General features: G+C 43.5%; 2 protein-coding genes across 3 annotated transcripts in view; both read left to right on the plus strand.

Moving 5' to 3' along the window:
* The first annotated feature begins 203 nt into the window (after nucleotides 1-203).
* On the plus strand, nucleotides 204-20,325 carry Cwc25 (CWC25 spliceosome associated protein homolog). Its single transcript, XM_047545323.1, has 10 exons — nucleotides 204-377; nucleotides 3,507-3,679; nucleotides 11,271-11,507; nucleotides 13,502-13,571; nucleotides 14,460-14,587; nucleotides 15,271-15,334; nucleotides 16,278-16,489; nucleotides 16,793-16,891; nucleotides 19,131-19,292; nucleotides 19,895-20,325. Exons 1-10 carry the CDS (start codon nucleotides 360-362, stop codon nucleotides 20,007-20,009), a joined length of 1,278 nt encoding a protein of 425 aa, XP_047401279.1. The 5' UTR covers nucleotides 204-359; the 3' UTR covers nucleotides 20,010-20,325.
* Nucleotides 20,326-22,324: 1,999 nt separating this feature from the next.
* The window catches only part of Pip4k2b (phosphatidylinositol-5-phosphate 4-kinase type 2 beta), a 29,358-nt gene continuing 27,588 nt past the window's right edge, over nucleotides 22,325-24,094 (plus strand). For both annotated transcript variants that reach the window (XM_047545966.1, XM_047545967.1), the window contains exon 1: nucleotides 22,325-22,587. In XM_047545966.1, the coding sequence (XP_047401922.1) occupies nucleotides 22,429-22,587 (159 nt within the window). In that variant the 5' untranslated portion in view covers nucleotides 22,325-22,428. The remainder of the gene's footprint in view (nucleotides 22,588-24,094) is intronic.

A 24,094-nucleotide genomic window follows, 5' to 3' on the forward strand; every position in this document is an offset into this window, starting at 1 on the left:
CAAGCCGTAACTGCACCCAGATGTGCAATTCTAACAGTTCCGAACTCCAGCGAAGTGCCGGGCCGAGGCAGTCAAATGAGACCACAGAAGGTACGACAACGGGTCCGGAGACTTTGAGGAAGCTGCACAATACCGTCACGTACAGCGACAGCTAGGATTAAACGTCATGACTCTGCGACGTCGACGCGGCGATATGACGACACTCCCGGAAGTGCCCTCTAGGCCGGGCGGTGAAAGTGGCCGTCAGTACCTCCCGGAGCCAGGTCCGGGGAGGTGGTCCCTGAACAATTCCCCTACGTTTCTTTTCGATATTCCCTGAGTCTTCCACACCCGCGTAGTGAGGAGACGCCTCCACCATCATGGGAGGTGGAGACCTGGTAAGTGGAGGGAGTCCTGGGCAGCGAGGAGGGAGGCCGGAGACCGGCTGGCGCTGGGGACGGAAATTGGCAGGCAGTGGGGTGGGGGCGGGAGTGCGGGTGGGTAACCATGGTGACGAAGCTTTGCTCTGGGGGAGGTGGGGGCGGTAGCCCTGGAGGGAACCGATCTTTAGGACCAGGGAGTGATAGGGTTAAGACTTGGGAGGGAGTACGAGGTGTGTCGCGAATGGGGCTGGTGGTTGTGTGTTTGTTGATGGGGTCTTTCTGCGCTGGAAATTCTGGGAAGACCGGGAAGCGAGATGGATGTCTAGGAAAGGAGGCAGACATTGAGGAATGGCACACAGATTTGTCTGTACTTCTTGTCTTGGGACACATCTCCTTTTCTTACCTGGGAGTTCAGAACCGTGCCTTGGGCTGTGTGTGTGCGGGGTTTGTGTCTGGTTCCCTGCCCCTTAGCCAGACCTTTTGAAGGGAGCCATTTTAAGCCTGAAGGGATCATCATATCCACCTTTCTGACTGTCACTTCTCAGTCATTGCTGCGTTCTTATCTGTAGTCACAGAGCTTTCGTCTGTATTCACAGCACTTACGTAAGTTAAGTGGCAGTTTATCCTAAGTTGTGTAGTTGATTTGCAAGGGACCGAGGCCTCAAATAGGGCAAAGGTACCCAGAAGAGCACAGTGCAAGATTAAGAAAGTACCAACCTCCTCAAATGAAGCTAATTGAATTAGCAAATAGGTCAGCTTAGACACCTGTTCAGTAGCCCTAGTATATTTCAGATGTTCTCCTTTACACTGAGTTCCAGGATTCCATCAGGCTTCCTGTAATTTAGTGTATTCTTCAGGTAACTGAAGGAAAACTCTAAGCCAGACTTTCTTAATCTTAGGGATTAAGAAATCTTAACAGTTTTGGCTATATAATTCTTTGTGGATGGGGGAGCGGAAGGGGTTGAATTGTCCTGTGAATTGTAGGATGTTTAGCAGCATATCTGGCCTCTAACTGCTAGATGCCAGTAGCACCCTCCTCCCTGTGTTGTGACAACCAGAAATGTCCCCAGACAATTCCACTTGTAGGAGAGGGCACCTATGATTGAAACCGGGAGGAAAGAGATAACTAGTAGGATAAGGGGGAGAGATGAGGAAGGAAGGAAGGAAGGATGAACGGAATGATGGACTGAACAAAGAAGAAAGGAAGGAATGACCTGACAAGGGGAAAAGGCAATTAAGGAAGGAAAGAGAAAAGCAAAAAAAGGGAGCTCTCATTGGCTGCACATTTTCTACCTGCCAGGTATGTTGTATATATTATCTCATTTTGTCTTTGTAATTGATCTTCAGACTTGGCCTTCTGTGGTCCACATTTCACATGATAGCTGGTTATGCCCCTTACCAGCATATGACTAGTGTTTCCTGCCATCAATAGGATAAGCTCCAATCTCTGCATGGTTTCTAAAGCCCTTAATCTGCTGCTGCTTTTTTTTTTTTAAGTACTAGGGATTGAATCCAGGGGCACTTTACCACTGAACCTCATCCCTGGCCTTTTTTATTTTTTATTTTGAGGCAGAATCTCACTAAGTTACTTAGGGCCTCTCTAAGTTATTGAGGCTAGCCTTGAACTTGTGATTCTTCTTCCTCAGCCTCCCAAACTGCTGGGATTACAGGCAGCAGGTAATGGGCCAATGTGCCCATTGATCTGCTTCTTTCTTGGTTGACTTCATCCTGTACCCCTTCTCTGTCAGTATGCATTCCACCTCCAGCCACACTGAATTATTTGTGCTATGTTCTTTCTCACCACCGGGGCTATAGTTGCTGAGTGCTGTTTCCTCTGTTTGAAAATCTGCCTTCGTGTCAGGCACAGTGGTGCATGCACTGTAATCCCAGTGGCTAGGGAAGCTGAGGCAGGAGGATCACAAGGTCAAGGCCAGCCTCAGCAACCTAGTGAGGCCCTAAGCAAATTAGTGAGACCCTGTCTCAAAATATAGATATCTTCCCTCCTACTCCCTACTTCCCACTCCATCAGGCTAATTTAGAATTGTCCTTAGATGTTACATCCTCAGAGAAATTTCTCCTGATGGGCAGCTCTAGCCAAGGAAGTAGATGATGGAGAGAAGAAAGAGAAGAAACATTCTTTGAGGGTAAAGGGGAACATCAGACCCAAGGGGAGTTTCCTGGGAAGGAATGTTGGAAGAAGTCCTAGGTAGGTTGTAAAGCAAGTTTAAGGATTTGGGGTGTAAGAGAACTGAAGGAAAGGAATGTTGTATTCCTAAGAAGGAATGCTCAGTGCCAGTGAGTTCTGTTGCCTTTTTAAAAACATATCATCCTCCCTCCCTCCCTGCCCCATTTCTCCTGTCTTGTCATGACCAACTCCCATTTTAGGGATGGCCATTAAAAGTACAATATTAAAACAGTTTGAAGAGAACTCAGGAGGGGCTGAGTCCATCCCGTAACTTTATGTACTGTTAGAAATATCAGGGTATTGCAAGGAACCAGATACATGCTCAAAAGCTACTGGGCAAAGCAAACTTTACTTCTGCAGAAGGGTGTGCTACCAAAAAGAATCTGAAAGAAAGCACAGGAAGTCTGCCCAGGTTTTTATCCCTAATGCAGCACTGCCCCTTAATCTGATAGTAGGAGTTTGGGGTTTCAGTCTATGTGATTACGAATTTAAAATTGGGGAGTGCAAGGGAAAGGGCTATAGTTAATGATTGGATTACTTGTTTACTACAGGCATGATGATTGGAAGTCTGAGGACAAAGGGAGATATGTCGGTGGGGGGACTCCAAATGGCTATGTTTCAACCTCATGGTTTTGTGACTTACTTCTACCTAACTATACACTATGCAATTTAAGTTTTAAATTAAATTACAGCAAACACATTTTTGTTACATATTAGGAAACTCAGATTATAGGTTTAACTTGAAAAGAGAACGTTAATCTTATAGTACTTAAACACCCCCTCCATGTGAGAAATTATTGGATGTAAATCTTGTCATTGAGAAAGATATACCCGCCCTGCACTTATTATTTTTTGTGTGCTGGGGATGGAACCCGGGACCTCATGTATGTGGGTAAGTGCTAAGCCACTGATCTATACCCTTAGCTGAATTATTTTCTCCCTCCTTCCATTCACTACAGAATTTGAAGAAGAGCTGGCACCCGCAGACCCTCCGCAATGTTGAAAAAGTGTGGAAGGCTGAACAGAAGCATGAAGCAGAGCGGAAGAAGATTGAGGAGCTACAGCGGGAATTGCGAGAGGAGAGGGCCCGGGAAGAGATGCAGCGCTATGCCGAGGATGTCGGGGCTGTGAAGTAAGTGAGTTGGGTATCCTGAGGGACAGAAATTGCAGAACTGACTGCAGATGCCTAATCCAGGTGTTGCATGATAGCTTAATGGTTAAGTGCATGGGTTTTGGAGTAGGACTGACCTGGATTCTAAGGTTGGCTGTGCCTTGCTGTGAAACTGGGAGCAAGTTTGGTAGCTTTGGTTACTTCAGTGGAAGTGGTCCTTAAGGTTTATTGAGGATCAAATGAGATAACACATAAGGACTTAGTGTAGGCCGCCCTCCTGGTAGACTGTTGACCAGTAAGCACGACCTTGGATGGTTTTCTTTTCCTACCTCTCAATATGTGTCCAGGCCTCAGTCCTACCTTTGATTGTTAAAGTATTACAAGCTCTTTTTATTGGGGCAATGAGGTCCCATAGGAGAAGATAGGTGGTGTGTCTGTCAACCAAAGCTGTGTGACTGTGGACAGTCCTCTTGGATCAGTCAATGTCTTGTATAATATGAGCTAGGAGTAGCAGATGTCATAAAAGGAAATGAGAGTAAATTTATGTTTTGAGAAAGTAAAAAGCATAAAATCTGCAATGTATTCCTAAATCACGATGACATAAAAATATTGATAGAATAAAGTTGAGTAATCTGTATTGACATGATTCTTGGCATGACTCTTGTTCATGCCTTTGTGGACAAAGGTTTCGAGTTGATAGGTGTCACTTCTCTTATTGGATATGTGGTCTTTTCTTTCTTTTTTTTTTTTTAAATTTATTTTTATTATAAACAAATGGGTTACATGTAGTTTCTCTGTTTGTACATGGAGTAAAGGCATACCATTTGTGTAATCATACATTTATATGTGGTCTTTTCTTTAATAATTTCATGATAGGATTTTATGACATTGATGATTGTATACATATGATACCAGGCACAGTGGTGCACACCTGTAATTCCAGGGACTCGAGAGGCTGAGATAGGAGGATTGCAAGTTCAAGGCCAGCCTTAGCAACTTAGTGAGACCCTGTCTCAAAAATTAAAAAAGACTGGGTTGTATTTTATTTAGAGACAGGGTCTCACTGAGTTGCTTTAGTACCTCACTTTTGCTGAGGTTGAATTTGAACTCATGATCCTCCTGCCTCAGCCTCCTGAGCCACTGGGATTATATGTATGTGCCACCACACCTAACCTTGCCTCAACATTTTGTGTTGCTGAAATTACAAGCATACACCACTGTACCCAGTTTCAATGATTTTACTTCATTTAATTTAACTTACATAAACTATATACTTTGTGATTTAATGTGAATAAATATAAAGATTAGAATTAATTCCTGGGCAATTTAGAAAGTGAACATTAATTGTGATACGTGAAGCTTTAGAGTGTATTGATTTTAAAGTATATTAATTTTAGACCAAGTACTCATCAGATATTAAGAGTTTAATTTCCTTCTATCCAAAAATAAAAAAATTATTTTGGAATTTTTATTCACCAAAGCATGGCATATTGTGCTTGATGGGTCAGAAACTTGGACTTTTTGGAGTCTAACTAATTAGGTTAGGGTGTAGATCAGTAGCTTCAGAGCAGGGAGTCAAACGTTTATTTTGTTGCCTCGCTTGCCTGCTTCTCTCTTGTGAATGAGAGGAAGGTGACTTTGTATTCCTTTTTTGAAACAGAGTCTTGCTCATTTGCTCTTGCTGGCCTCAAACTTTAATCCTCCTGCCTCCACCTCCCGAGTTGCTGCCATTACAAGTGTGCCATTGTGCTTAGCATGCCCAGCTCCTGGTATTTTTTTGATCCCTTTCCCTTATGTCCTCCAACATTATAAAACAAGAGGTCAGCATGAAGGCCCCCTCCCTCTTTCTTTGGTCTTTAATGAAGATATATTTAGATAATCTTATCCAGCTGGCTGATTTGTATAGTTCTTTGCACAGTATCATGCTTTTATTTTAACCAGCAAAACATCTTTTCTATTGAATGATTCACTTTTGTGGTTCAAGTAATCTTTTTCATGTATGAAATGCATCTCAGAACAAAGAAAACCTCTAATACTTGGGCTGGGGTTGTGGCTCAGTGGTAGAGCGCTTGCCTAGCCTGTGTGTGGCACTGGGTTTGATTCTCAGCACCACATATAAATAAATGAATAAAATAAAAGTCTATCAACATCTAAAAAAAATACTTAAAACCTCTAATACTTAATGTAGATCTCAAAATTCCTCTCTGCAGTAGAGTGTTTCTTTAGTATTTACTGATAATATTGGAAAATCATATTTCCTAAAGAGTGGTCTATACTGGTGTTTCTCGACCTTTTTCACTTTAGCGTGGACTTGGAAGATTAAATAAAGATGGGATGAGTTCCACTTAAGTCTTTTTTCTCTTGGAATTCAGGGATAGTGTGAGGCAGGGCATCCATGTGTTTTAAAAGGCCCCCTGGCAGGGCACAGTGGCACATGCTGTAATCCCAGCAATTTGGGAGGCTGAGACAGAAGGATCACAAGTTCAAGGCCAGTCTTAGCAACTTAGCAAGGTCCTGTCTGAAAATAAAAATATAAAAAAGGACTGGGGATATAGCTCAATGGTAAACTGCCCCTGGATTAAATACCCAGTATCAAAAATAAATAAATAGCCCCCTGAGGGATGTTCTATGTATTATAGAGCTTTGATTGAGAATTGGGTCTGTGTCCTTAATGATAACAACAACAACAACAGAAAATCTATAGGATCACTTTGTTTTCACATGCTTTGCCCCCCAAATCTTTCCTTATTTAAAAACTCAGAGTAATAATGAGACACAGTAGTTACTGACTGCATTTTAGAGATAAGGATATAGGGGTGCCCAGGGTTATCCAGCTGGTTACTGGTCAAACCAGATGTCAAGTTTTATGGCCCTGGATCCCAACTCTACAACATGTTCTCTTCCTAGGGCCTGATTTAGACTGATCTGAATTGAGTTCTTTTGAGACTGGGTAGAGCCAGACAATTACTACTTTGTAGAAGTATCTGCCTTCATTTTTTATATTCTTTCTTCTGTATTTGGCCCATTTGACTTTCCCCTACTTGCCCTTGACCTTTGCTTGCAGTCTCCTGGTCCTCTTACCTCTTCTTCTTCTTCTTCTTTTTTTTTTTTAATACTGGGATTGAACCCAGGGGTGCTTAACCCCTGAGCCACATCCTCAGCCCTTTTTTATATTTTATTTTATTTTAAATATTTTAATTTATAGATAGACACATTATCTTTATTTATTTATTTTTATTTATTTATTTTTTTTAATGTGATGTTGAGGATGGAACCCAGTGCCTCATGCATGCTAGGCAAGCGTACTACCACTGAGCCACAACCCCAGCCTCTTATATTTTCTTTAGAGACAGGGTCTCACTGAGTTGCTTAGGGTCTTGCTAAGTAGCTGAGGTTGGCCTTGAGCTTGCGATCATGCCTCAGCCTCCCGAGCCACAGGGATTACAGGTGTGCACCACTACGCCCATCAACTCTTCTTTATGTCCCTTCTCTTTTCTTCCCTTATGTAGCTCCTTGCTCTCACCCTGTACTGTCCTTGTTCCTTGATTCCTCTATCTGACCTCTTTTATTCCTCTAGCACCAATATTTACTTCATGTTGATGACCCTTAAAATTATCCCATAAAACACTGTGTCATTGTATATTTGGCTGCCACCAGGTAGTTCTACTTTATGTCCCCCAAAGTTCAGGAGTTATCTCAACACGGACTCAGCTCTCATCAGCACCATTTGGTGATTCGTGGACCTATGTGCTTACCCAGTAACCAGTTCACAACTCAGCCACATGATCTTTTTCATCCTTTTGACCTTTTCACCTCTCTGACACATAGGAGATATGTTTACAAATTAATAAGTCTTTATTCCCAACTCCTCCTCCTTGTTAGTGTCAGGCATGCACAGGCAAATTTTTAATTATTTTTGACATGCTTTTTAACTGCCCCCGCTGTCCACTGGGTGTGGTGGTGCATGCTTGTCCCAGCTCCTCAGGAGGCTGAGAGGCAGGAAGATTCCTTGAGCCCAGGAGTTGAGGGTCAACCTGGGCAACATAGCAAGACACTGTCTTTTGAAGACTTTAAAAATTTTATTTTTGATACTAGGGATTGGACCTAGAAGCACTTTACCACTGAACCACATCCCTGTCCTTTTATTTTTTATTTTGAATGTCTCAAAATAAAGTTGTTTAGAGCCTTGCTAAATTGCCTTGAATCCCAGCTTCTTGTGTTGCTGGGATTACAGGTGGGTGCCATCACACCTGGCTTTCTTGCTTTCTTGAACCCAAGGGGGCTTTACTACTGAGCTGTATCCCCAGTTCTTTTTTGGGGGTGGGGTTATTGGGGATTAAACTTAGAGGCATTCCACCACTGAGCCACATCCCCAGCCCTTTTTTTGTACTTTATTTAGAGACAGGGTCTCACTGAGTTGCTTAGTGAGAACTCATGATCTTCCTTCTTAGCCTCCTGAGTGCTGGGTTACAGTCATGTACCACCCTGCCTAGTTTCACTATGTCCTTAATTTCTGTCAAAAAGTACTTCCTAGGGCTGGGGATATGGCTCAGTGGTAGAGTGCTTGCCTTGCATGGGTGAGGCACTGGGTTTGATCCTCAGCACCACATAAAAATAAATAAAGTAAAGGTATTGTGTCCATCTACAATTATAAAAAAATATTTTTTACAAAAGTACTTCCTTGCTCAAGATTCATTGACTATGAAATGTCAGGCATTGAACACATGATCATTGGGCATGTGTCCCAGCCATTTAGGAGTTTAAAAGCTGATAGGAGAGAGAAACACATACATAAGTAATAAAAAGAACAACTAGTATTTATTGATACTGACTTTGTGCCATGCACTCTGCTGGATGACTTAAAAATCCATTAACTGGGCAGATTCAGTGGTAGAGTAGTTGCCTAGTATGCACAATTCTCAGTACCACAAAAACAGCAACAAAATCTAAAAATTCATTGACTGACTTAATTCCCAGCAACCCTGTGAGGTAGATAGTATTATATCCCCATTTGATAGATGAGGACACCAAGGCTGTCAGAGAACTTACTTGGCTTTAGAGCTAGGATTCAAGTCCAGGTTGCCTGACTCCAGAACTTACACTCTTTTTATTTTTTTCTGAGACAGGGTTGCACTATATTGCCCAGCAGTCTTGGACTCCAGGACTTAAGCGATCCTCCTGCTTTGGCCTCCCTAGCAGGCGGGATTATTGAACTTGTACTCTTAATTGTCATGCTATATTCCCTTTCAGGAAATGAGTCTCTGAGGATATTCTAGTCACCCTGATCTTCCTGCTCAGACCTCCTTACGATCTGATGTGGTCTGCCCTTCACAATCAATTCATTTTCCCTTAGCCCCAGGAGCTTTCTATTGTTTGGATTACAGAATACACAAAGCTGGGCAGGAAAATTCCCGAGGAAGTGATATTCATGTTTCAATGTTATTAGTCTTTTGGCCCTCTATCTTCTAGGCATTTATGGTATTTTCTTGTAATTTATTTTGATCACAAATGCAGTACAAGTGTAAATAAATAAATGTATTAACTTCACATATACCACACCTCCCATGATGTTTTAAATAGAAAAAATTGTTTCATGTTTCTTTATAAATTACTCGATCATAGTTGTCCTGCCTATGATTTTATTTATTCATTGTTTTTTGAGGTGCCGGGAATCAAACCCAGGACTTTGCACGTGCTAAGTAAGTGCTCTGCCACTGAGCTACTGTATCCCTAGCCCACCCACATGTTCCCCTACTCCAGTACTCGGTATTGAACCCAGTGGTGCTTTTATACTGCGCTATTTCCCTAAACTTTTCCCCAGCCCTTCCTCAGACAGGGTCTCGCTAAGTTGCCAGGCTGACCTCAAATTTTCAGTCCTCCTGCTTCAACCTCCCTAGCATCTGTGATTACAGGTGTGTCACCCAGTGGCATATATAATTAAAAAGAGACTAACTTATTCCAAAATTTCTTGAACTATAGCTTATTCTGTTAAACCCTGGGAAAGAAGTCCTATTGGTATTGTTGGTAATCTCCAAAAGATGAGTTGAAGGCAACTGAAACTTCAGCAGAGGACCACTGGGAAACTGCCCAGAGGCAAATCAACAAGATACCAACTCTTTCAGTTAAAACTAGGAAATGCCACTTCTCATGAACTGACCCAACAACCGTGGCATTAGGCCTTTTCTTTTCACTAGTCTGACTCCAACCATAGCATCTGGTCCTTTTTGTACTGTCACGATGGCTCCTGTAAAACAACACTTGTGATCAAGTTCCAAGGGTCTTCTTTCCCTCCAACTTGAACCTATTGCAGTCAGTCATGGAACACAGGGCTGCCTAAATTACAAAGCTACCTCCTTCCTGGGACCCCTCATTCTAATTGTTGTCAGTCTCCCTCCTGGTCTCTGATCTTACATGGGAGCATTAGGAAGTCTTTTGTTTACATGAAAGACACCACAACCTGTGGTATTTCTTTTAAAGATCCCACCACAGTCTTCCACTATCCACTAGGGTGCAGCTCTCCATTGTGTTTCTGACTCCAGCAGTGTGAGCAATGTCAGGCAAGCCACATGAAACCTGACCCATGACCACAATCAATTCTTAATTATAGACTGTAATGTTTTTCAAACCAGTGCTTTTAATAGGAAAAAAAATTCTGAAGTGTTGTGTTGGTTTATTCTTATTTAAAATATCCATGGGGAGGTGGGGGGTGTAGCTCTGTGGTAGAGCACTTGCCTAGCATGTGTGAGGCACTGGGTTTGATCCTCAGCACTGCATAAAAATAAATAAATAGAATAGGTGTAAAAAAATTTTTAAAAATTGGGACTGGCATGGACAGAGGAGCAGAGCATGTACCTCGTATGGTCAAGGACCTGACTGAAAAAAAAATCCAAACATGCAAGTAGGAAGGTATTTTTTATTCTCACAGTTATGTAACCTCAAAACAAACAAATATACAAATTGAAGTCATATTCAAAGCACTTTGAGTTTAATGCTACAGATAATACTGTTAGGATGAAATGAGTTGGCTATGAGGTGGCATTGGCTGCTTCCACACTGATCTTGAGTTCAGCAAGCCTTTACTGTTTATGGTATGTGGATTCATTTTCTCACCCTGTTTCTCCCCAGAATCACAGGAAATCTTTGCTTGGCATGATACTATGACATCATTTGTGCCCTGTGCCCTACTCTGCCTTTGGCTTAAAAGCATCATTTACTTAGGTTATCCTTGATCTTTCTCATTATCCCCTCAAGCATGTAGTGTTACTGCTGTTTCTAATGTGTCAGGCACCAAAACAAAATAATACAAGTGCTTATGTGATCACTGACATTGTTTTTGGTGATAAGATGATGTAGAATGAGCTTATTAATTGTTTTAGATTATCTTTGAAATGGTGCTTTAAGTGTGTGAAAATGATTTCTCCACCTAATCATAAGCTCCATGAGGGTAGGCATCATTTCTCCATGTCTGCCATGTGGTAAGTGCCTATAGATTGAGTCCTGCTTTCATGGGGTTTTGTGTGTGGGTTTGCAGGAGTCTGCATTTCTTTTGATTATATATATATATATATATATATATATATATATATATATATATATCGTTTTCTTCAACCAGGAAAAAAGAAGAAAAGTTGGACTGGATGTACCAGGGTCCTGGTGGGATGGTGAATCGGGATGAGTACCTGCTGGGGCGCCCGATTGACAAATACGTTTTTGAGAAGATGGAGGAGAAGGAGGGGGGCTGTTCTTCCGAGACAGGACTCCTCCCGGGCTCTATCTTTGCTCCATCTGGTGCCAATTCCCTGCTCGACATGGCCAGCAAGATCCGGGAAGACCCACTCTTCATCATCAGGTGCTGCTGAAGGTCTGGGAAGAGGGGTCTGTCAAGGGATGCTTGGAGGCCCGGCAAGAGCAGTATTCCTCTTGCTTTGCAGTCGTTTTTGAAACCCTTGACCTTTTATCTCTCAAGTAAAAGAATTTGTCTCCATTTGCACTTCCTGATGTTGGGAAGGAGGCTCTATTAACATTGCCAGTTCTAGGCTGTACGGAAAGATATCAGCAAATGTACCAAACCAGACCAAATTTATTCATTTGGCCCTTAAACAAAAATAGGAGATAAAAGCAAGGCTACAAAAATTGGCAACTTCTTGGAAATTTGGGGATCTGTGTGAAGTTGGCTAAGTGGGTGAACAGGCCTTCTTATCCCCACTTCTTTTTTTGGGGATGGGCATCAGGACCCTTTAAAAAGAAACTTTTTTTTTTTTTTTTTTCCAGTGCTGGGGATTGAACCCAGGGCTTTGTGCTTGAGAGGCAAGCACTCTACCAACTGAGCTATATCCCCAACCCAAAACTTTAGATTCTTGAAACCCTAATGTGTAACAGATAAAAGTAGAGCTGCTTTTTGGGTGCTAAATGAGATCATATTATACATATTTATTTTAGTTTAATTTGCATTATTTTATTTCAAGTGTGAAGAATAAACATTGAAAATTATTTTTATTTTCAATTTTTTCTTTTGCAATTTTTCTTTATTTTTTAAATATTTTTTTAGTTGTAATGGACACAATACCTTGATTTTATTTTTATGTGGTGCTGAGGATCGAACCCAGTGCCTCACATGTGCTAGGCAGGCGCTCTACCACTGAGCCACAACCCCTGCCTGCAAATTTTCTTTAGAATTATTTGTCTATTAAAGATGTTGTATATGTTGCAAATATTTTGTCCCATTTTGTTACATTCCTAATTTATTATGGTAAAATATAGGTAATAATTTACCTTTTTCACCACTTTTGTTTTCTTTTGTTTTAATTGGTGCATTTATCATTTTTAATGTCTCTCTTGAATGGTTATGCCATGATTTATCTTATTAATATTATATCATTGAATCTCTAACTTGTTTCCAAATTTTCATTGTTATAAAATGAAAACTTTTTAGTGATTGGTCCCTGATTTTTCCTTAGAGTAACAAATTTTTTTTTTCCCCTTTGGTACCAGGGATTGAACCCCGGGGTGCTTAACCACGGAGCAACATCCCCAGCCCTTTTTTGTGTTTTATTTAGAGATAGGACCTTGCTAAGTTGCTGAGGCTGGCTTTGCACTTGCAATCCTCCTGGCTCAGCCTCCTGAGCAGCTGGGATTATAGGCGTGAGCCACTGGGCCTAGCTAGTAGAAAATTCTTGATGTAGAATTTCTGAGATCAAGGAGTATGAGCTGACCAGGCATGGTGGTGCACACCTATAATCCTAGCTACCATGAGTTTGAGGCTGTCCTGGGCAACTTAGTGAGATGTCTCTCAAAATAATAAATAAAAAGGACTGGGGATGTAGCTCAGTGGTAGAGCACCCCTGGGTTCAATCCTCAGTTCTGCAACAACATAAAAAGTTTGTATTGGATGCGATAAGTGTTGTCAAATAATCCTCCAGGAATGTTGACTAATTTACCTTTCTACTGAGAGTTTATGAGAGTAAAACTTTTTGAAAGAGGAATCAGTCCATTGACTTTATTCCGTATGGTTCTTATGCTAAAAGATGGAGGGAGTTTTTGAAATGTTGCAACAATTAGTATACAAAATGACCCCATTTACTTGACCAGGTGGGAAACCTTGAGTATGATGCCCAAGGAGAAGAAAGCCTAACTCACTGTCTTGCATGGCAGTGTCCCAAAGTAGACTTTCCCCACAGCATGCAGCCTCATAAGCAGATTTGGAGATTTCTGACTTCCATGCCATCCTGTAGATTTCAACACAGCATTTCTAAAAATGGTTGTTACATAGAATTTGGGGAGGAGAATGACTTAATTCTCCTTCTAAAAGAAATATTAATGATTTTTATAATTTCTTCTATTTAGGAAGAAAGAAGAGGAGAAAAAAAGAGAGGTATTGAACAATCCTGTGAAAATGAAGAAAATCAAAGAATTGGTAAGTCATGCATCAAATAAGCACAAAGTATCCTTTAGGTACTTTTTTGTTTTGTTTTGCTATGGGTATATTGAATTCACTGAACTATATCTTGACCCTTTTTTTTTTTTGGGTGCTGGGGATCGAACCCAGGGCCTTGTGCTTGCAAGGCAAGCACTCTACCGACTGAGCTATCTCCCAGCCCCTATCTTGACCCTTTTTAAAAGGGTCTTGCTAAGTTGCTTAGGCTGTTTTTGAAATTGTGATCCTCCTGCCTCAGCCTTTCAAGTGGCTGGGATTACAGGAGTGTGTCACCACACCCCACTGTGTTATAGCTACTTAATATAAGATCTTCTCTGTTTCCTCCAACTGGGGAAAACAGAATGGTGTTTAAAATTCTTCTGTTAGAAACCATCTCCTGGTGATTTTATGCAATCTTAATAACTTTAAGTAAGCTCAATTTCCTCTTTTGACTTCTGGTTAAAAGTATCCTGTGCTCTCATGTTTGCAGGAAAAGGGGTATAGGCTATACCTGTGGAATCATGCATGCAGTGTGTTCAGGCAGTAGGAGTGTCCTCTGTGGTTGCTCACTTAATGTGTTGTTACTCTTTAAGCAGTTGGTAATTCTTGCTTTCAGTGGAGTTGGAGTTCTTTTGAGTGGAAAGAATGGAAATTCCTAGGAAGTGGTTCTGGGGATTGTTTAAAACAGATTCCTAGCTTACCTACCAGAGGTTCCGTTTGGGAATCTAGGGTGCATTCTGCACAACCAGGTTTGTTGCAGGGAGCTGCTGAGGATGCCCCGGACCCCTGTAGAGGTGTGGACTCAGTTTGTGAATGACCCAGTCTCCTCACAAGGGACTGGTAAAGGTCTCAATAACCTTGAAAGGTTATGTTCTGGGCATTTTTTAGTTGCAAATGAGTCTGGAAAAAAAGGAGAAGAAGAAAAAGAAGGAGAAGAAAAAGAAGCACAAGAAACACAAGCACAGAAGTTCGAGTAGCGATCGCTCCAGCGTGGACAATGAGCCCAGCCGGGGGAGGTGAGCAAGTCAGGCCAGCCTCCCTCAGCACTGACTCACTTGCCCATTCATTCATTCCACAGCAGGAACTGGGGTTTCGGTGGCGAACACTTGGACATAGCTCTGTGCCAGGTTGTTGTCTAGCATTAGAATTCCTTGGAGTTGCTAAATGTGGGTGGGTCTCTTGGTGTGCTACTGGAGAGACACCCCTCAGAGAGCTGGTCACAGATCTAAGGTCAGACTTCGTGGCATGACTGTTTCATCTTAGCTTGAGTCCTGAGGACTGACATGGGATTTACGTAGGCTTTTTTTTTTTTAATGGATGAATGGGCCTATGACAGTCCCTTCTGTGTCTTTCCATCTTCCCTGTGGGAATAGTCAGCTCCACTCCTGCTGACTCACCATGCGTCTCTGGAATAGAAACATGAGGTGAGAGGAGAATGTGTTTAGGCATTGGGGCTGAGAAGCTCGGCCCACGACTTTTCACAGGAAAAGCTTAACTGTGCTGATGCATCTTCCAGCAAAGATAGTCCAAATAGAGAAACATGCTGCTAAGTTAATAGCTGGGAAGTGGGGAAGGTCACACTTGGAACCAGGACACGTGTTTCAGCATGAGCAAGTTGAACTGGACCTATATGCCTTTTCTTTTTCTTTGTTTTTTTGCATTTTCTTTTTCAATGAGTGTGTGTATTTTAATCTCTTAGGTCTCAAAAGAAGATGACAAATTCCTTTCCTGTTTTGTCCAAAGTCCCTGGATATGGCTTACAGGTAGGGATGTGGGCTTTTCAAAGGGAGTGACTGGGACTGTGACATGTGCCACCTTGACAATTGCAGACAGTAGGGAACTTGGACAATGGAGGCTGGGTTTGCTGGGGAACACTTCTTATCCTTGTGCTTCTTACCTGGCTGAGAGTTCCCTAAGCAAACAAAATCACTAATGGAGACTTTAGGCATTCTGCCTATCCCTCTGTAATCAACATGAAATGTATGCATTTTAAACATATAGGTTAATGGCTTTTTCCCAGTGGACACCCCTCCATAGTTTTAACCTTTGATGCTGCCCTCCCTGCTTCGCCTCTTATGCTTCCTTAGGCTTTAGTGAAGAGCGAAACCAATTTAGGTGGTTGGGGGGTGTAGGCTTGGCAGTATTGGCAATTGAACCCAGGGGTACTCTACCACTGAGCTACATTCCCCAGCCCTTTTTATTGTGAGAGAGGGTCATGTTAAGTTGCCAAGGCTGACTTCAAACTTGTTCTTTCCGCTTCAGCCTCCTTAGTTGCTAGGATTACAGGCACGTGCCACCATACCTGGCTTGCTTTGGGGATTCTGAGATAACTGTCCTAAGTTTTTATGCTTTTCTGTAATTACTATCAACTCCTTACAAAATTGGTTGTTTATTGTTATTTATTTATTTATTTTTGGTCACTGGGATTAAACCTAGTGGAAGCTTAACCATTAGGCTACATCTGCAGCCCTTATACTTTATTTTGAGACAGGTTCTCATTAAGTTGCTCAGAACCTCACTAAATTGCCTAGGCTTTGCACTTGTGATCCTTTTGCTTCAGCTTCCTGAGTTGCTGGGATTATAGGCATGCGCCACTGTGCCCTTGCTGGTTATTTATTCTTTTCCATGTTTTATTGCATTTCCTTTTGAACTACTGGATTTTCTTATGAATAGCTTTTTTTTCTCTTCCTTTCCTTAATGATACAGGTCAGGGACTCTGACCGTAACCAGGGACAGCAGGGTCCTCTGATGGCTGGGCAGAAGGGAGTATATGGAATGAAGAACCGTTCCAGGTCTAGAAGCTCCTCTCATTCACCCCTCAGATACACCAGCAAGAAGAGCAATAGGGAAGCAGGGTCCCGGGACAGAAGGTCTCGATCCCCAGACAGAAGGTCACGGTCCCCAAGGCCTAGCAAACTGTGAGTATGGAATTCACTGTGGAATAACCTGTGACTGCAGGGGCCTGGTCACAGTGGGTTTTGCTTTTGGTGATGTCCACCCCTCAGCCTTCCTAAATGTCTTTGCTTTATTATTTCCTTCATATATATATATATTTTTAAACTTTAAGCTTTCAGCCTCTACAACCGCATATTTGTAGGAATATACTATACTGGTGCAGTATCCTCTCTTATCTTCCTTATGGACTATAGTTTTAAGATGGTTAGTTCTTTTTCCATTACTGAAGAATATTCTCTGGAAAATAATCTCTGTGTCCATTACAGGCACAACTCTAAGGTAAACAGGAGAGAGAGGGACCAGACTAAGAGCCCATCACCTAAAAAGGGGGTCTATCAGAGGCGGCATGCTCCTGGATATACCAGGTAAGTTATGAGAGCAATAGTTTTACTTCATATTCTGCAGTCCCTAACCTATGAGTGGCCCACAGCAGGGCAAGTGGGTAATCTGTGTGACTTCTTTGCCACACCAACTCTTATTTATTTGGTCAACTTTTAATGGTCTTCCGACTACTCCCATACTTTGTTAGACACATTGAAAGAACAAGGTCAATAGTGGTGACTTAATAAAAACTTTAAGTGACAGTAAAGTTTTATATATAAGTCTGGCAGTACTCAGAGGTTTTCACCCAGAAGCCTTTTTAAAAAAAATTTTTTTTAGTTATAGGTGGACACAATACCTTTATTTTATTTATTTATATGTGGTGCTGAGGGTTGGACCCAGTGCTTCACATGTGCTAGGTGAGCGCTCTACCACTGAGCCACAACCCCAGCCCCGCCCAGAAACCTTTTTCAATATTTTGTTCTTTTTTAATTTTCATACTGAAGAGTGAACCCAGAGCATCTTACCACTGAGTACCTCCCCAGTCCTTTTGTATTTTTTTAATTTCAAAACAGGATCTTGCTGAGTTGCTTAGGGCCTCACTAAATTGCTGAGGCTGGCCTTGAACATGCCATCCTCCTGCCTCAGCTTCCCAAGTTGCTGAGAATACAGGCGTGTGCCACTGTGCCTGACTTTTTAAGATAGGTCTTGCTAAGTTGCCAAGACTGGCCTCAAGCTTGCAAGAACTCTTTCATATTATTTGATTGTTCCTTTTTTCCCTTTTTCCTTTGAAGTGCTGGTGATATAACCCAGAGCCTTGTGCATGCTAGGCAAGAGCTCTACCACTGAGCTATACTGCCAGCCCCTATTGTCTCATTTTAAAAACTTCCTAGTCTCATTATAATGCTATAGTATCTTTTATCTCAGTGAGATTTTATTTCACTTTTTGCAGTACTCAAATTGAACTCAAGACCTCACTCATGCTAGGCAAGTGCTGTACCACTGAGCTATGTCCCCAGCTCGAATGAGACTTTAATTATAAAATTTTTAAAAATTTTGTTTTGTGCTTTGTCTTTTAATTTCTATTTTCTATTTGTTTTGGTTTCTATCATTTATTTTTTTGAGGCTTTCCTGAACTGTCTGGTGATATTTTACTTTTGCATTCATATTTAAGAGGTGTAAAAAAGCTGAATGTGTTGTTTGTACCAACAGGACTTGTCCAATGGTAGATGATTGGGTGGATTTGAACTGGTTTTTATCTGGGACTCTTAACTGTCAGTATCTTTGATTCTTTTGTTAGGGACTGGTACATTTCTCCAGATAAAAAAAAATCCTCTAGTTGCCTGACCATGGGGCTATAAGTCTGGCTGCTGGCATTCTGAGAGAGGTACAGATCTCAGCAGGGACTGGGAGTCTCAGTGTGGAGCATGTGGGCTTCATTTCATCCTCTTTGCAGTATGGTGACCTTGCCAACTTTCTTTGCTGTGCCTGATGCTTCAGAATCTTCTTTCTCCTGTATGGTTCTGTTTCTCCAGAGGGTAAACCACAGGGTCTCCTATAGATGTTTGACAGAGTAACAACCTCCAGCTTCTCCAAGTCTTGCATAGGGATCCAGGGATTTTTTTTTTGTGGTGCTGGGGATCAAACCCAGGGACTTGTGCTTGCAACGCAAGCATTCTACTGACTGAGCTATCTCCCCAGCCCCTCCCAGGACCTTTTGTTTTTTATTTTGAGACTGGGTCTTGCTGAGTTGCTGAGGCTGGCTTTGAAATTGTGATTCTTCTGCTTCAGCCTCCCAGGTTGTTGGGATTATAGGTGTGTGCCACTGTGCCTGGCTTGGCACAGACCTTAAGAGAGTCCCTTTGTTTTCAACCCTGTGCCTCATATCCATTCTCTGAAGTACTTGGCGCGTATGGGCCCTAGGCCTTTTCTGGATTTTGCAGTATGAATCTGCCAGTTTTTATCACTATCAGGTACTTTGGATTCAGTTTCTTATCTTGTTCGAGGCCAGACTCAGCAACTTAGACCCTGTGTCAAAAAATAATAAAGGGCTAGGATTGTATCTCAGTGGTAGAGCACCTTTGAGTTCAATCCCCAATACTCCTGCACCACACTGTTCGTAAGATGGAAACTCATGTTGGACATGGCACTGGGCTGGGCATTTCCTTGGAGAAAGCCATGGGCTGGAGAGCCCATCCTGCCTGACCTCTGTCTCTCTGTGCTGCTTCTGGTTTTTTTGCTAGGAGCAAGGTAGAATTGATGGATGGTTTTTGTGTTCAACAGAAAACTCTCAGCGGAGGAACTGGAACGAAAACGACAGGAGATGATGGAAAATGCCAAGTGGAGGGAGGAGGAGAGACTGAACATCCTCAAGAGGCATGCTAGGGAGGACGAACGGGAGCAGAGGCTGGAGAAGCTAGACTCTGGGGATGGGAAGTTCATCCAGTGAGTGCATTTCTTCCTGCATGGGGCTCCATAGGCATGATCGAGGAGAGTCTGGCAGTGGTTAAGTATGTCCCAAGTGTTTCTGTGTCTGCAGGGAGAATATGGAACTCAACTTTGGGACCACCTTTTTTACAGCTCTTAGCTTCTGGCCAGATAGTGGGAGGTTTTTGATTTGGAGGAGGGAGAAGTGAATTAGTGTTTTCTCTAAATCACTGAAATTCCTTGGCTTTTCTTTTAAATAAGAATTAATGGCAGGCTGGGGAGATAGCTCAGTTGGTAGAGTGCTTGCCTTGTAAGCACGAGGCCCTGGGTTCGATCCCCAGTACCGCAAAAAAAAAAAAAAAAGTACAAAGAATTAATGGCTCAGAAAGTCTTTTTCCAATGAGACTTTGACTTACTTTCAAAAACAGATGAATTTTCTCTTATGGACATTTAAAAAACTTGGTTCCAGATGGAATCACTTGAAAATTTTCTATGTGGGCTTAAAAGAGCTTGTGTTTCTACAGTTGCTTTATGGCTAGCAACCTGTTTCTTCTAATTCTGCCAGAGTTGACCAATTGACAAATGTTTTTCATTTTCATTCCCCTGTCTTTTCTTCTTAGCCGCATGAAGCTAGAGAGTGCATCTACTTCCTCCCTGGAGGATCGGGTGAAACGGAATATCCACTCTCTGCAGAGAACCTCAGTGGCTCTGGAGAAGAACTTTATGAAAAGATGAAAACCATTCTTTTTCTTACTGGTTTTCCTGAATTTTCCAGGGAGGCTGCCTTAACCCCTTAAAAATTCTCTTTATAAGAGTTCAGTGACTTCTTCCGCAGATGTCAAACCACCACTGTTCAAAGTGATCCTCGTCCATCAATTTCTGAAATACCTTACTTCCTTTGCGAATCAGTGTGACCTGATTGTGGGATCCTAAGTAGCTCTTGCAGAGTGCTACTTAGTACTTTTGCACACTTATCCAGAGTGGGTTTTGACTCTGTGTGTTAATGGGTGGGCACTGAGCCATGCCATTGGAGTACTCATCTTGCTTTGGAAGGTGGCCCACTGGGCTTGTGATGCTCACGACATCTCTTCCCTCCTATTTGTGTGAATAGACCTATTCCACTGCCTCAGGTTAGCTCATACCTTTCTGAAATATCTCTCCAGAGCCACTTGGATGGATTGTGCTAACTGGGATAAATGAATTTATTTGATTTAGTAAATAATATACCGGAATGATGTCAGATCAGGGAAGAGCCAAGAGAGTGACAAAGGACCTGGAAGAGAATACAGAAAGCTCTAGTGAACTGTTAACTATTTGGTCTTTGAACTGTAAAATTATAATGTGTATATGTACAAATGTATAATTTTTTACATGCTTTTTTAAAAAAAAGTTTAGCTTTGTGAGAGTATCTTGTTTGCCAAGTGATTTTTTAATGTATAGTACACCCACACTGAACCTTGTGAAGTGGTACAGTAAGGTAGCTCAGCTCATTTTTCTCTGAACTGGGCACATTTAGGAGAAGTCTGGATTCATAGAATCTAGGCTACCTTTCCATTCTCACTGCACAGAGTCTCCCATATGTGAGCAGTGCAGCAATGTAGGCAAGTGATTTTAGGAGTCAGGACCACATTGCTAATATGTTCCCTGGCTCCTAAAAGAAAATAAAATGGAAGTTGTTTATTTCATGGCTTCTTTTTTTATCATGTACAATGCTAGATTTTCAGGAGTTGTTTCCTACTATTTTGTAGCTATTAAAAAAATTTTTTTCCCAAAACAAAAACAAACTCAAAGGGCCACTTCCCTGTCTTGACTGCTTGTCCTTTTATTCCTTCACCAGAAGACCTGATTTGACGGGGATCTCTTAAGCACTTTTGACCCACATATTAGTTGAGCTATTTCCTTGTTATTCTAATTCCTAATTCTGGTTAAAATGTATTTGGATTTTTATTTTCGAACACTTATGCTGCCAGACACTAATGCTTAAAGAACAGTTTTTGCCCAAAGAGAATGTAACATACTATTGTTATTCATTTAATCACCTCATTCTACTGCCCTATGCTACAGTTAATTATAGTTTTTATTTTATTACTTGGTAATAAAGGTTACACTTATTTTTGTAACTGTAAAGAGCGGCCACGTGGAATATCGAGTTTTCTTACGCGCGTTATAGAATGTTGACCCATGATTTGTGTCGAATATATGGAGATCCTTCGTCCGAGAGGAATTATGTAACAAAGCGTGGGCCTTTACTCAGATTTCACGAACTAAGCCAGCGAATAAGACGATTATTAGGATACGTGTTTGAAGGTGCCCACAGGTTCTTAAAACTTGACCCTTGGAGCGCAGGAGAACCGGCAGCAGGTGGGTGGGCGCGGGGCCCATTCATAAACCCAGGGTTCCCAGCTGCCCGTCTCATTGGCCCTGGGGGAAAGGGGCGTGCCCCGCGGGTGGAGTGCTCCCTGGGCCCAGGGGAGTGGGAAGATCCACGCTTGGGTGGGGCGAGGGGGCGTTCCTTGGTTTTCCAAGCTGGACTTCCTTTTCCCCTGGTTGTGTTCCTCTTCTCTCCCCCGGGATGGGGATGGTACGTTCCACCTTCCTCGCATTCCCGCCCCTCCTCCCTCCCCGAAGCAGTGGCGTAGCCGCCATCTTGGCACCTCAGGTTGAGGGAAAGAGCCAAATCCGGGCTTGGGGGGGTGGTGGTGTCCGGGACAGAGAGTTCCTCCCGCGGTACACAGCGAGACCTGCCCATCCCTCCTCCTCTCTCCGCTCCGGCGCGAGGTTCTGAGGCACGCTGAGGCCGGCCGGATTCCTGTCAGGCCCGGGGAGGAGGGGCGGGCGGGGCGGCCGCTGCCTCCCCGGGACGGGGTGGTACCACCCCGGCGGGGAGGAGAAGGGTTGGTGACGGCTGGGCGGTGGCACCGCCTGGGGGCGGGGTGCAGGAGCGGTCGATCGGCTCCCTGGGGCGGGGCGGACAGGGGAGGGCGGGGCGTGGGGCGGACGGAACCACCGGGGTGGGGTGGGGAGGTAACGGGACGGGCGCGACCATGGCGCGGTGAGGCAGCGGGGGTGGGGATCGGTCCGGGGGAGGCCTGGGGCCGCTGGCTTGTGCGCTGTCTTCGCCGCCCCCCCTTTCGCCGCCGCCGCCGCCCCGGGCATGTCGTCCAATTGCACCAGCACCACGGCGGTGGCGGTGGCGCCGCTGAGCGCCAGCAAGACCAAGACCAAGAAGAAGCATTTCGTGTGCCAGAAAGTGAAGCTATTCCGGGCCAGCGAGCCGATCCTCAGCGTCCTGATGTGGGGGGTGAACCACACGGTAACCAGCTCCCCCGCATGCCCCCACGCCCCCGGCCTTCGCCCCGCGGGGCCTGCGGGTGACGCCTGCAGTCCCTGGCCAAGCCACTTGCACGCACCCCCGCCCACCCTTGCATGCCGTCCGGCCCGGGGTGCACTCCCGAACGCCACGCGAGGCCTGGTGTCTCCGTGGTATGCGGTCGCGGTCTTCCCTCCAGCCACTCTGGCTTTCTGCGTCTGTGTGCTCGCTTCGGGCTGCCCCTGGAGCTCAGAGGGAAGGCCTGGTGCAGCGGAACCCCTTTCGTCCCCTCTGCCTCGCTTCGCATCTCACTCTATTCGTTACATGTGTATTCCTTGTAGCTGGCTGCCGGATCATTGTCCCGTTGACAGGGCAAGTGGCACTGGCCTGCCTGAATATCCTCTCTGTGTGGTCGTTTGGTTGGGGTAGCTGCTCAAAGTTTCCCATCCTCCAGGCCTACTTACCCCTGCTATGGAAATCTCTCTGGGTTTGTTTTTTCTTGAACACGGTGTATCGACTGGAGAAGCAAAGGTTCCTTTGAACTACAGACACTTTACTAGGGCCCTTCTGGGTGAGGGAGAAGAGTAAATGTAACAGTCTAAGAGCAGGAGAGGCCTGATTATAAGGACTATTCATAGTGGAAATAATGTGTCTTCCCCATTCTTCTGTGGTGTTCATTTCAAAGACCTTGACTTTTCTATTGTGTGGTTCTCAAGGATGTGCTAATGGTGACTGTTGTTTTAGATGAGGGGAGCCCTGGATCTTGCTTGGGTGCTTTGAGATTGTCCATCAGCTTTGCCAGGAAGTTGGATCTGGACACAATGTTTGAGCTGGGTGACTTTGTTTTGTGCTGTTTGTTTAGGTCTGTCTTCTCTTCTAGTCACTTGCTCCTTGCCTTCTGACCATTTCTTTGTGAATTCCTACACTGATAATGAGCAGAGGAAGCACCAACTTTGCCAGCTAAAAGTTTGGAATGAGGAAAGTGAAGCTTTGGGTTTTCCGTGAACTTCAATTTTTAGATTCCCTGGCTTTTTTGAACTCTTGAAATTAGACCAAATGATGACCAGGGGACCCAAGACTTTGCTTTGCTTTGGTAGAGGAGCTAGAGGTGGCCTTGGTTGGGGGTTGAGCCAACCAAGCCTGAGCCATGGTGCTCTATCACTACCTCTGATATAGAAAAGCACATGTTCTATGTGAGGCCTTAGTTGGTCTTGGGTAGATTACCTTTCATTGTCATTACTGGGATTAGTGAGGGTCCTGGCAGGGTAGTGAGTATACTGGTTTAATGTTCAGACCTCTAGGAACTGCTTTGGGCCAATAATCCAGCAGAATTTGCTCCTCCTGCTTCCTGCTGCCACCAGGGTCATCTGGCAACATTTTGTGGGAAACTGGGTCATGAAAATGTGAACCCTGTGTCCCTTTTGGAAGTCATTCCTTGATTTTATTCTATATCCAACATCTCACTAGAAAGCCTTATGTCTCTGTAGAGAGCTGGTGGAAGCCTGAGTGA

The sequence above is a fragment of the Sciurus carolinensis genome, chromosome 3 (genome assembly GCF_902686445.1).
Source record: "Sciurus carolinensis chromosome 3, mSciCar1.2, whole genome shotgun sequence".
In the NCBI taxonomy this organism is placed as follows: domain Eukaryota; kingdom Metazoa; phylum Chordata; class Mammalia; order Rodentia; family Sciuridae; genus Sciurus; species Sciurus carolinensis.